The sequence below is a fragment of the Apium graveolens genome, chromosome 4, assembly GCF_009905375.1.
Source record: "Apium graveolens cultivar Ventura chromosome 4, ASM990537v1, whole genome shotgun sequence".
Lineage (NCBI taxonomy): Eukaryota > Viridiplantae > Streptophyta > Magnoliopsida > Apiales > Apiaceae > Apium > Apium graveolens.
Window position 1 is genome coordinate 211,560,328 of NC_133650.1, and position 11,644 is coordinate 211,571,971.

Here is an 11,644-nt window from a genome sequence, read left to right on the forward strand (position 1 = left end):
ATGGCATTGTCACGATATATTCGAGTTTATTTTTTACCACAAAGTAGAAAGATCCTCCTCACTTTATTAACTTGGCCAAAGCATACCCCAGAAGGTGATGTTTTATATTATATATACACGACCTCTGCAAGCTAAAATATGATGGGGCTCTCATGGTGAACTAACAGTTTTCATAAAACAATATTCTTTAACGTGAGAGGTTAAATTTTATTTTTTCTAAAACGCACACAGACGAAATAAAGTCGGTGTATCCTTCTAGTAGAAACATGGAGGATGATATGTATGCCGACCTTATCTGTACGCTACAACTTAAAAGACCTAAAAAGCAGCAGATGAACAATTTATCCTACTTATTATCAATTTATAAAAAAAATGTTTGGTGCAGAGAATTTGATACAAAATTCTGTATAAAATGATATATATTACATTTCAATTGAAATGACTCATGTATTCACATATTAACAACCCAATAAAAATAAAAATATTTCATATCATTTATGTCATTGTATACAAATTAACACTACTCATTTTATAAACCACACTATAAACAAAGTCAACAATTAACTTTTTTTTAAATGGTCAACATGAGTGTTCGTGTCTCCTTTGAGCTAACTTTTATTGGTCTAAATCATGGTTTAATCATAACACACTTAAATGTTAGATTGTGAATAAATAATACCGTCATTTAAGAGTTCTAAGTTGATAATAACTCAGCGCCTCAAATTTACTGAGGCAACACCCTAGCTAATTTCCATCCCATTTCCAGTATATGACATCAAGAAAAATTCTCTACTTGCCCCCAGTAGATGAAAAGGGTATATGATACTTCTGTTATTATTATTTTTAATAATAATAATTATTTTATGGGCTACATATAAATATATCAATTATGTTTGCTATTTATTATATTGGGTTAAATTAAGTGATCAAATAAGAAACCCAATTAGATTTTAGCTTATTGTATGGACCTAATAAGTGGATATCTAATACCAGGCCCAATTAAATTATAATGGGAGATTTAATTAGGTGGTATATAAAAAGGGTTATAGTCCCCAATATATCAAGTACACGTAACGGCTTATTTTCTACCCATCAGAGAGAGCTATTTGAGAAACCCTAAGGAGTACTTGGTTGAGGAAGATAATAATCAAGGACACTATACAGATTCAGATACCGTTACGATTATCGCCTTATATATTCAGGCACGCTTCCGCTTTCGGTTTAATCTCGATAATTATATGATGACTACGGTCCTTGTCTCTATTTTAGAGAATTATATGCTTATATAATTATTAGTTTCTATCAATTGGCATCAGAGCCTCTTCATGTTTTGATTATCGGAATTTATAATTATTATTCGTTTTGAGATTGTGAGTTTCACTTCTGCCGATCAAAATGAGTATTCGCAAGTTTTTTTTTCTTCGTTACGGTGTATATTGTTTATACAAATTGTTGACATGCGATTGAAATTTTCAAACCACCAAGTGTGCGCTGGATTCAGGTATAAAGGATCACGTATATGCTAGATTTAATTTTACATCTTTTATATGTCTCCTGGACAAACATATGCAATCAAGAGTTTCTTTTTTGTTTAATTTTTTCTGTTGCTGTCATGTTTTAATCAATAAGCCAAGTGCATGTTTTTTTTGCTTGCACAGATTACAAGAAACTTTGGATAACAGATGAATGAATATTTTTGGTGGCTATTGGCTAGATTACTTGATTGTGAAAATTCGATAATCAAAACCGTGTTATATACCTGTACATGTCATGTGCCACATATTTAGATAATTTGATTAGGTAGAGGTAAAACTGAGGGTATATATTCGTGAATTATAATTATTAACTTATTTATTTAAGTGGTCGAATATTTTTAAGTTGATTGATTGAAGCAATATGTCGCCAAAGTGACCTCTTTTGTGTAGATTAATTAATTTAAAAATATTATTGTGACGATAGAATATTTAATTTTATGCAAATTTTATCGGCCCAAAGGAAGGTAACGTTTGGCCAAAATTAATATCTTCTTGTGATAATAAGTATGTAACAATATTAAGTTTTTTCATGTGAATAATAAGTCGGTCCAAAGAAAGGCATATTATTTGACAGAAATTGATTGTTAATACTTGATTATTGCATGGAGAGTACCAATTATAAATTTAATTTTCTGTCCAAAAACTAAAATTTAATGTTGCACTAGGTATCTTGTGATGGTTTTGCCAATATCTAAAATTTATCACATTATTGTACATTCTAGTTTTTTGAGCACTTGTCGTATATTTGTTTTCTATTTCAGTTACTGCTAGCGTTATTCTGCTTCCGCTCAGTTGAGCTTGATTCCAATGTTAAATGGGACAAACTATGACACGTGGAAAGAGAATGTTGAGATCGTTCTTGGGTGTATTGATCTCGACCTTGCGCTAAGGAAAGAGCAACCAGTTCCCACTACGGATGATCCCAAAACGGATCAAATTGAGAAATGGGAACGCTCTAATCGCATATGTCTGGCGATCATGAAGTGAATGATTCCAACTGGCTTTCGGGGCTCTATTGTTGAGAGCACAAGTGCCAAGAAGTTCCTCTCCGAGATTGAGCAATATTTTGCTAAAAATGAGAAAGCGGAAACGAGTAATCTTCTGTCAAAACTCGTGACCATGAAGTATAAAGGAAAGGAGAACATAAGGGAGTACATCATTGGGATGTCTAATCTTGCTGGAAAACTCAAAGAAGTCAAGTTAGAACTTTCGAATGAGTTGCTTGTTCACTTGGTTCTTATTTCTCTGCCTCCTCAGTTTGGACACTCTGTGGTGAGTTATAATACTCAAAAGGAAAAATGGACTCTTAATGAGCTCATTTCACACTGTGTGCAAGAGGAAGAGAGGGTTTTGCGAGAGAAGACTGAGAGTGCTCACTTATCATCAAGCTCTCATGATAAGAAAAGAAAGAGAGGTAAGGATATTGCAAGTGGAAAACCCAAGCATCAGTTGCAAGAGAAGTAGGATAAGGGAAGTAGGATAAGGGAACAACCTGCTACTTTTGTAAGAAGGTTGGACATATGAAGAAAGAGTGTTCGAAATATGCTGCTTGGCGTGTGAAGAAGGGTAAGACTTCTGTATTTGTTTGTTGTGAAGTGAATTTGGCTTCTGTACCTAAGGATACTTGGTGGGTAGATTATGGTACTACTACTCACATATGTGTATCTATGCAGGGTTGCCTGTGGAGCCGACCGCCAATTAATGCCGAAAGATTCATCTATGTGGGATACGACAATAAAGTTTCAGTTGAAGCTGTTGGAACATTTAGATTATTATTAAAAACTGGTGTTTATTTGGATTTATTTGAGACAATTGTTGCACCTTCTTTTAGACGGAATTTTATTTCTATTTCCTGTTTCGACAAATATGGATACACTTGTTCTTTTGGAAATAATAAAATATGTTTCTCTTTAAATTCAAATGTGGTTGCCACTGGTTCTTTGATTGATAATCTTTATATGCTTGATAATGTTGCTTTTAATAATGAAATTTTGCATTCGAGTACAAGAGGTACAAAGCGTAACTTAATTGAGAATTCTGCTATGTTGTGGCACAAGCGATTAGGTCATATCTCTAAATAGAGAATTCAGAGGCTTGTGAATGATAGAATTCTTGATCCTTTAGATTTAAGTGACTTTCAAGTCTGTGTTTAATGTATTAAGGGAAAACAAACAAACTCAAGAAAGTTAGGTGCCAATAGAGCTACAAGTGTCTTGGAACTGATTCATACCGATATATGTGGACCATTCCCTACGGCCTCTTGGAACGGTCAACGGTATTTTATCATGTTCGTAGATGATTACTCTAGGTATGGTTACCTATACTTGATACATGAGAAGTCACAAGCTCTGGGCGTATTTAAAGAGTATAAAGCTGAAGTTGAACTTCAGCTAAACAGTAGTATTAAAGCTATAAGATCTGATCGTGGTGGTGAATACTACGGTAGATATGATGGATCAGGTGAGCAACGTCCAAGACCCTTGCTAACTTCCTAAAGGAGTGTGGAATTATCCCTCAGTACACTATGCCAGGAAAACCAAATATGAATGGTGTTGCTGAGAGGCGAAATCGTACTCTTAAAGATATGGTGAGAAGTATGATAAGTCATTCTTTTTTGCCTGAATCACTTTGGGGAGATGCACTAAAGACTGCAATTTATATCCTTAATCGGGTTCCAACTAAAGCAGTGGCCGAAACTCCTTACAAACTTTGGAGTAAGAAAATACTTAGTATTAAGCATTTACATGTTTGGGGTTGTCCAGCTGAGGCAAGGCCATATAGGACGAATAAAAAGAAATTGGACTCTAGGACTGTTAGTTGCTATTTTGTTGGGTATCCGGAACGTATTCGCGGATTTAAATTTTATGATCCCGCTACTAGATCCTTCTTTGAGACTGATAATGCAAGATTCTTTGAGGATGTTGATTTTGGGAGGGAAGATATAGGTAAAAGTATTATCTTTGAAGAAGATAGTCATGATCCTATTTATGACTCTACCGAACAATGATCAGATTATGATACCTATCATTGTTCAAGGCCCTCCGGTTTAAGACAATACTGAAATTCCTCATGAGGAACCAATTGAGCAAACTCAACAACCTCATGAATCACAAGAAGTGCCACTAAAAAGATCCACTAGAGAGCGAAAGAGCGCAATTCCAGATGATTATGTTGTTTTACTACAAGAACATGAAGATGGATGTCACACCCCAAATTTAACAAAAAAAATTATACAAATAATCATAATAGTTATCAAAAGGAAACAAATACATCCAAATCCAAGATCTTACAATTTAAGATTTGGAACAACCCAACACTATTAACTATTACAACCTGATTTCAAAACCGAGTCCTCACACAAAACGATCACTTTACTAACTGAGCTTGAACATACGAATCGGCATCACAAGTCTTACGGGCGGTCTGCTTGAATCTAACAATATCTGCTAGCTGAAATATCAGGATGAAAGCAAGTAGTGAGCCAAATGCTCAACAAGTGCTATATAATACATAAACAAGAATGAAAGAATAACCATGGAAATAAAAGATCCAATAATATAGTAACAAGAGATAAACTTTTAGGGTGATGGTATCATTTATTTGTAACAAACAATTAAAAACCATTTCTTTATCAAAAACCATTTTATGACGCTACGGATTACAGCCGGTGATCAGCCGCGAAGTAATCCCGAACCTCGCTGGGTTCCATAACATTAATGGGATCCCTAGGCAACTTTTAAGCCTATAAATTAAGAGAGGAAAGGACTTGCGTCTCAGTCCAGATCCACTATTTAAAGAAAACATTCATCCCCCTTTGGGACTGAAATCCACTTTTAACTTTTCATTTTAAAAACTGATTCCAAGTGACGGTTAATTTCTTAAACAGTGAACATCTTTATCAGGGGTTCTAGATCAACTTCGAAGCACAGGGAATAGGTTCAATCAGTTTTAAGGTCATGATCAACTAAACTGATATCTTATCAACGGGTATTGCAAAGTTTATATTCCCAAGGAATCTGATCACTAAACATAAGGGTATTAACCAAATAATCAGGGTTACATTGAGTTCATGACATTAAATCAGGGTGCAAGAACTAAAGTTGTTAGTTGTAACTACATAGGGCTGGCTTTAGATAGATCAACAATTTAATGTTTAAAGAGATTACAATATTAAACAAGATTTTTAAGGATTTGGTAATAAAGTTTAACAGAGTTATGGAAAAAAAGATGGGTCAAACTAGGTTCAATGTAATGGTTCCAGATAAGACATAGGTATTAAAATAGAAAGGAGGTAAGCATCAATTCAAAGTATAACAGGGTATCATGGTTTAGGGGTAAGAATAGAATTATCAAGCAATCATGAACAATGTTAAGGAATAACTGACTTTTAGGTGTCAAGAGAAGGTTACTGAGTATAACTTATACAGGGTTCAACATCAAAATTACCTTGGTATACTAGCATGGTATGAGTTTTGAGTTACTTGCATAGCAATCTTCAAGTAAAGTTAAACTACTTGCATTAGATACTTGAGGGTTCATGGCACTTGCATATAATACGAAAGATAGAATTAAAAACAATTGGATCATGTATATATGTATATCAAGGTGATTTAGAATACTTGCATCATATATAAAAGTTGGGTTAGCAGACACTTGCAGTGTAAACAAAAGGTAGGTTGAAATACTTGCCTTGAGAAAGGCTTGACTTGACTGGCAGGTATGAGAAACCGGGAGATTTACTAGACTTTAATGGAAAGTTTACCCTCGTCTCGTGAGCCTACACAAAATAATAATAACCTCATTATAATATATTCTCACCAACTCAACCTAATTATAAACCGAGATTAAGCACATTGACACTTAGGCCTATATACACATACATGTTTACAATTACCTTATAAGCATAATAGTTCACATAGCCACATATGCTCACATAACACATTTAAGTACATAATAATATATCAACACACTATATTGCATCACTAATCTTGGATGATCTCACTCCACTTACTCAAGTCACTTAGTTATGCTAAACTAGTAAAAACTCCTAATATTGACCTCATAACTCGAAGTGCCTTTCCTAAACCATCAAGTTCCTATTGACCCTGACCTAGTCCCTACACTCTACTGGCCTCATACTATCTTACAACTATGATGGTCAACCTAGGCCTCACTCATAAGTGTTCTAAAACTAAATGTTAAGTGAATGTGCTCATTATAGTGATTTCAGGATGACATCAATGGTTTCTTGAGTACAGGTGACACCCTTAGACCTCAAGTTTACCTCCCAAACTTCTACACTAGACTCTTCTGATCATAAGGTAACTCCCAAACTTGGTGTGACTCAAAGTCCTAGCTTGGGCCTCCCTAGGCCTAAGCTTAAAGTCCATGGTTCCCCTGTTTTCTAGACATAAAAGTGTTAGTTTTGCACTAACTTGTGACACATGATTCTAACTAAATTCCTATAAACTATGGCTGGAAAAACACCTCTGACACTCCCTCTAACTAGGTCCAACCAAGGCCTAGTGAGGGCCTACCCATGACATGGTCAAAACTCCTCATTTCTAAGTTGCAGTCAAACTGTCCCCTGCAGGACAGATTTAGCGTTTTCACTCGTGCACCTAACCAAACAACCTACAAACCTCTAATTAACATCTAAAATCTGAAATATACTCTTATTAATAGCTTCTGGTGGATTGGGCCTCAAAGTGCATTACAATGACAAGGTCATATCTCACCCTAAACCTCATGATACCAAACTGAAAATCTGCAGAATCTAATGTACGCTTTCCACCATATTTCCCACTTGACAGGTCAAACCAAACATCAACCAAAACCCAAACTAAACCTCAACCAAGGAAACCTACTGAACTAACACTCCCACACATAATATTGGCTTAGTGGAGATCACCCTTACCTAAAGTGCAATATAGCAAAACAAGAGTCAAAATAATACACTAATTTCAAGTCATCACAATTTCGAGAATAACAACTCAAATCCTCCATATATATACGAATCAAAATCACATAACAAAGAGCACAAATCGTAGTTAATATCTTAACTCAACTGAAATTAGAGTTTATTAACAAAAATCAATCCAAATGATCAAGAACTTTCAAAAATCATGAGTTGAACCTATACATGCATGCCCTCGAACTTACAAGCCAAAATCAATATGGTTTCCATATAAATTTCATCATAGAATCAACATGCAAGCCTAGCATTAACCATAACTAATATGATAACTTAGCATGCAAAGAGTTTTATCAAATTTTTATTTCCAAATCCATGCTATTATCACATAAACATACAAAAATCAAACAAAGCAACAAGAACACCGTTCATTCAGCTCCTAATAAGTCAGGGCCGAATGGATTAGGGTGAAAACAATATTTGCACAAGTGTGACACACTCATGTCTAGCCATTCTCAACCCCATATTAATATATCTCTTGGTGAAAACCTTAGATTCACAAGAATCAAAGGTGTTCACTTTGAGTTTAACAAAACACTACCATGCAAGATTAAAACATAGATTTTTTACCATAAACTCTTTGGATTATAAATGAACAATGTATGGGAAGTGAGATTACTTAATGGAGGGTGGATGTTTGAATGAAAAAATGAAAGAGAATGGGGGGTGGGGGCTTCGGCCGAGAGAGGGAGAAGAGGGGAGATAGTGGAGTGGAGTGAAGTGAGAATGAGGTGAGGTTGAGTGTTTATACTAGCTTTTGGTTATTCAAATAATAATATTCAAAAGTGTGTAGTAAGTGGAGTTAAATTTTACTATTATATCCTTCTTCCACTACTAGCAAGATTTGCATGCAAGGTTATTTATGTACTTTGGCTAGTGAAGTAGTAGTTAGCGAGGTTGGAATTTCCAAGTTTGCCCTTATCTTGTGTTGGAAGTAAAATGCATGCATGGGCAACTATAAGTAAATTACAAATTAAAAATTAACTAATCTATATAAAACAATTTTTATAAATATAAATACACTTTCATAAATCACAAAATATATATCATAAAATAGCTTATGATTTTACAAATTTAATGATATAAAATTTTAAAATTTTTTTGTTAAAAGATTTTTAAAAATCGATTTTTCATATAGAATGAAATACTTTTGATTATCATTTAAAATACTAAATAATAAGATCTTCCTTTCAAAAAATTTTGTATAAACTAATAAATTAAACACTTAGTTTATGGGCACTCAACATATAGATCACCCATATCTATAATTTTACACAATTTAAATCTCAAATATAAACACACAATTATAAATAAGATTTATAAATACCGGTAATAACAATGGAATTGGCATTGGGGAAGATGATCTTGTAAATCTTCAACAAGCCATGCAGAGTCCTAACTCTCAAAAGTGGACTGATGCCATGAATGAAGAGATTGAATCTATGAAGGACAATGATGTTTGGGATCTTGTCGAGTTGCCTAAAGGCTCAAAACCTATTGGTTTCAAATGGGTATTTAAAACAAAAGGGATTCGAGTGGTAACATCGAAAGATATAAGGCTCGTCTAGTCGCTAAAGGATTCACTCAAAAGAAAGGTATCAACTACAATGAGACTTTCTCTCCGGTTTCCACGAAAGACTCATTTAGAACTTTTATGGCACTTGTGGCTCATTATGATCTAGAGCTACATCAGATGGACGTAAAGACGGCGTTTCTCAATGGAAACATTGGCGTGACAATTTATATGATGCAACCAGAAAACTTTGTCATTGGAGATCCAAAGACTGTGGTTTGCAAATTAAAGAAGTCCATCTATGGTCTCAGGAAGGATTCTCGTGAATGGTATCACAAATTTCATCATGTAATCACATCATATGATTTCGAAGTGAACTTGGTAGAACATTGTGTATATCACAAGTTCAGTGGGAGCAAATCTTTCTTTCTTCTCTTATACGTTGATGACATCTTACTTGCTACTAATGATATAAGCTTATTGCACGATACCAAGAAATTTCTCACTAATCAATTTAAGATGAAGGATCTTGGTAACGCCTCTTTTGTATTAGAAATTCAGATATATTGAGATTGATCTCGAGGTATTCTTGGATTGTCACAAAAGAGCTATATCAAAAAGATCCTGGAAAGGTATGGCATGAAAGATTGTGGACCAATAGATACACCCGTGTCTAAGGGAGACAAATTTAGTCTCAAATAGTGTCCCAAGAATTAACTTGAGATAAGGGAAATGCAAAGGATACCATATGCATCGGCAGCGGGAAGCCTAATGTATGCTCAAGTTTGTACTCGTCATGACATAACATTCATTGTTGGAATGTTGGGAAGATATTTGAGCAATCCTGGAATGGAGCAATGGAAAGCAGTGAAACGAGTCTTACGGTATTTGAAGAAAACAAAAGACTATATGCTCACATACAGGAAATCAGATAATCTAGAAATCATTGGATATTTAGATTCTGACTTTGGAGGATGCAAAGATGAAAGAAAATCTACTTCGGGCTATGTTTATCTACTGGATGGTGGAGCAATTTCATGGAGGTCTACCAAACAGACGCTCATAGCTTCGTCCACCATGGCTGCAGAATATATAGCATGTTTTGTGGCATCCAATCACGCTTTATGGCTGTGAAACTTTATCACTGGTTTGCGTATCCTTGATGCTGTTGAAAGAGAATTAAAGATATTTTGTGATAATAAATTAGTAGTGGAGTATTCAAACAACAATAGGAGCACTACAGATGTAAAACATATAGATATTAAGTTCCTAGTTGTTAAAGAAAAGATTCAGAGTGGACAGATTTTGATAGAACACATTGGCACTAACTCCATGATTGCGGATCCGCTCACTAAGGCGTTAACACCTAAGGTCTTTCATGAGCATACTGCTCATATGGGTGTTACCTTATGTGATACTTTCGTTTAGTGGGAATTTGTATTTTGGTGTTTTATGTAATAAATATTGAGTTGTTTATGTTCTGTAGAATACCGTTGATGGAATTTTATTAAATGTCACTCTATTTTTTTCAATTTTCTTATTGTGGTTTAACATTGAGTTGAGAAAATTGGAATCAATCTTATTAGAGATTGCCTAAGGACTAGTTGGAAATAGACATTATATAGATCACATTACATGTAATTTCCATGCCACTTATCCAAGCATTGATTCATGTTGTTGAATATATTTGTGTGGTGACCCTGGAAGGTTTAGTCACGTAGAGTTTGTGACGAATGCCGCCAAAATCTCATACATATATAGTAGACAGACCAAATTATTTTGATAAAATCTAAGGACGATAAATAGCATAAAGTTGCGCACTAAAGTTTTGTATAATTGATTCTGGATTCATATGAAGCCTAAGTGGGAGATTGTTATTATTATTTTTAATAATAATTATTATTATTTTATGGGCTACATATAAATATATCAATTATATTTGCTATTTATTATATTGGGTTAAATTAAGTGATCAAATAAGAAACCCAATTAGATTTTAGCTTATTGTATGGACCTAATAAGTGGATACCTAATACCAGGCCCAATTAAATTATAATGGGAGATTTAATTAGGTGGTATATAAAAGGGTTATAGTCCCTAATATATCAAGTACACGTAACGGCTTATCTTCTACCCATCAGAGAGAGCTATTTGAGAACACTAAGGAGTACTTGGTTGAGGAAGACAATAATCAAGGACACTATACAGATTCAGATACCGTTACGATTATCGCCTTATAGATTCAGGTACGCTTCCGCTTTCGGTTTAATCTCGATAATTAGATATGATGACTACGGTCCTTATCTCTATTTTAGAGAATTATATGCTTATAGAATTATTAGATTCTATCAACTTCTCCTTTAACACTTGTCCCTACACATACACACAAACTTAAATAATCAAATAAATGCTTACGTGTCACCTATATTCCAACATAGAAGAGCGATTTTGTGTCACACAACTACACAAATAGAGTCTTGCACATCCTCCAGACATTTATCCACGCCCTTATCATGTGCAAAACCCAAGCAAATAAAGCTTACCCTCGGACACAACTTTTTTGCATCTATATATACAACGTCATTTGGCTCCATTACTCAAATTCAATATAACCATTGCTTG

The 11,644-nt window shown here is 34.4% G+C and overlaps 2 protein-coding genes across 2 annotated transcripts; both read left to right on the forward strand.

Moving 5' to 3' along the window:
- The first annotated feature begins 2,522 nt into the window (after positions 1–2,522).
- LOC141719348 (uncharacterized) lies at positions 2,523–2,999 on the forward strand. The gene has a single exon (XM_074521722.1). The coding sequence runs from the start codon at positions 2,523–2,525 to the stop codon at positions 2,997–2,999; it is 477 nt and encodes a 158-aa protein (XP_074377823.1).
- A 6,755-nt stretch (positions 3,000–9,754) lies between these two features.
- LOC141719350 (secreted RxLR effector protein 161-like) lies at positions 9,755–10,156 on the forward strand. The gene has a single exon (XM_074521723.1). The coding sequence runs from the start codon at positions 9,755–9,757 to the stop codon at positions 10,154–10,156; it is 402 nt and encodes a 133-aa protein (XP_074377824.1).
- The last annotated feature ends 1,488 nt before the right edge of the window (positions 10,157–11,644 follow it).

What these genes read in the sequence shown, in the direction of transcription:
- LOC141719348 (XM_074521722.1), top strand. Translation starts at nt 2,523, where the DNA reads ATGATTCCAACTGGCTTTCGGGGCTCTATTGTTGAGAGCACAAGTGCC.
- LOC141719350 (XM_074521723.1), top strand. Translation starts at nt 9,755, where the DNA reads ATGCAAAGGATACCATATGCATCGGCAGCGGGAAGCCTAATGTATGCT.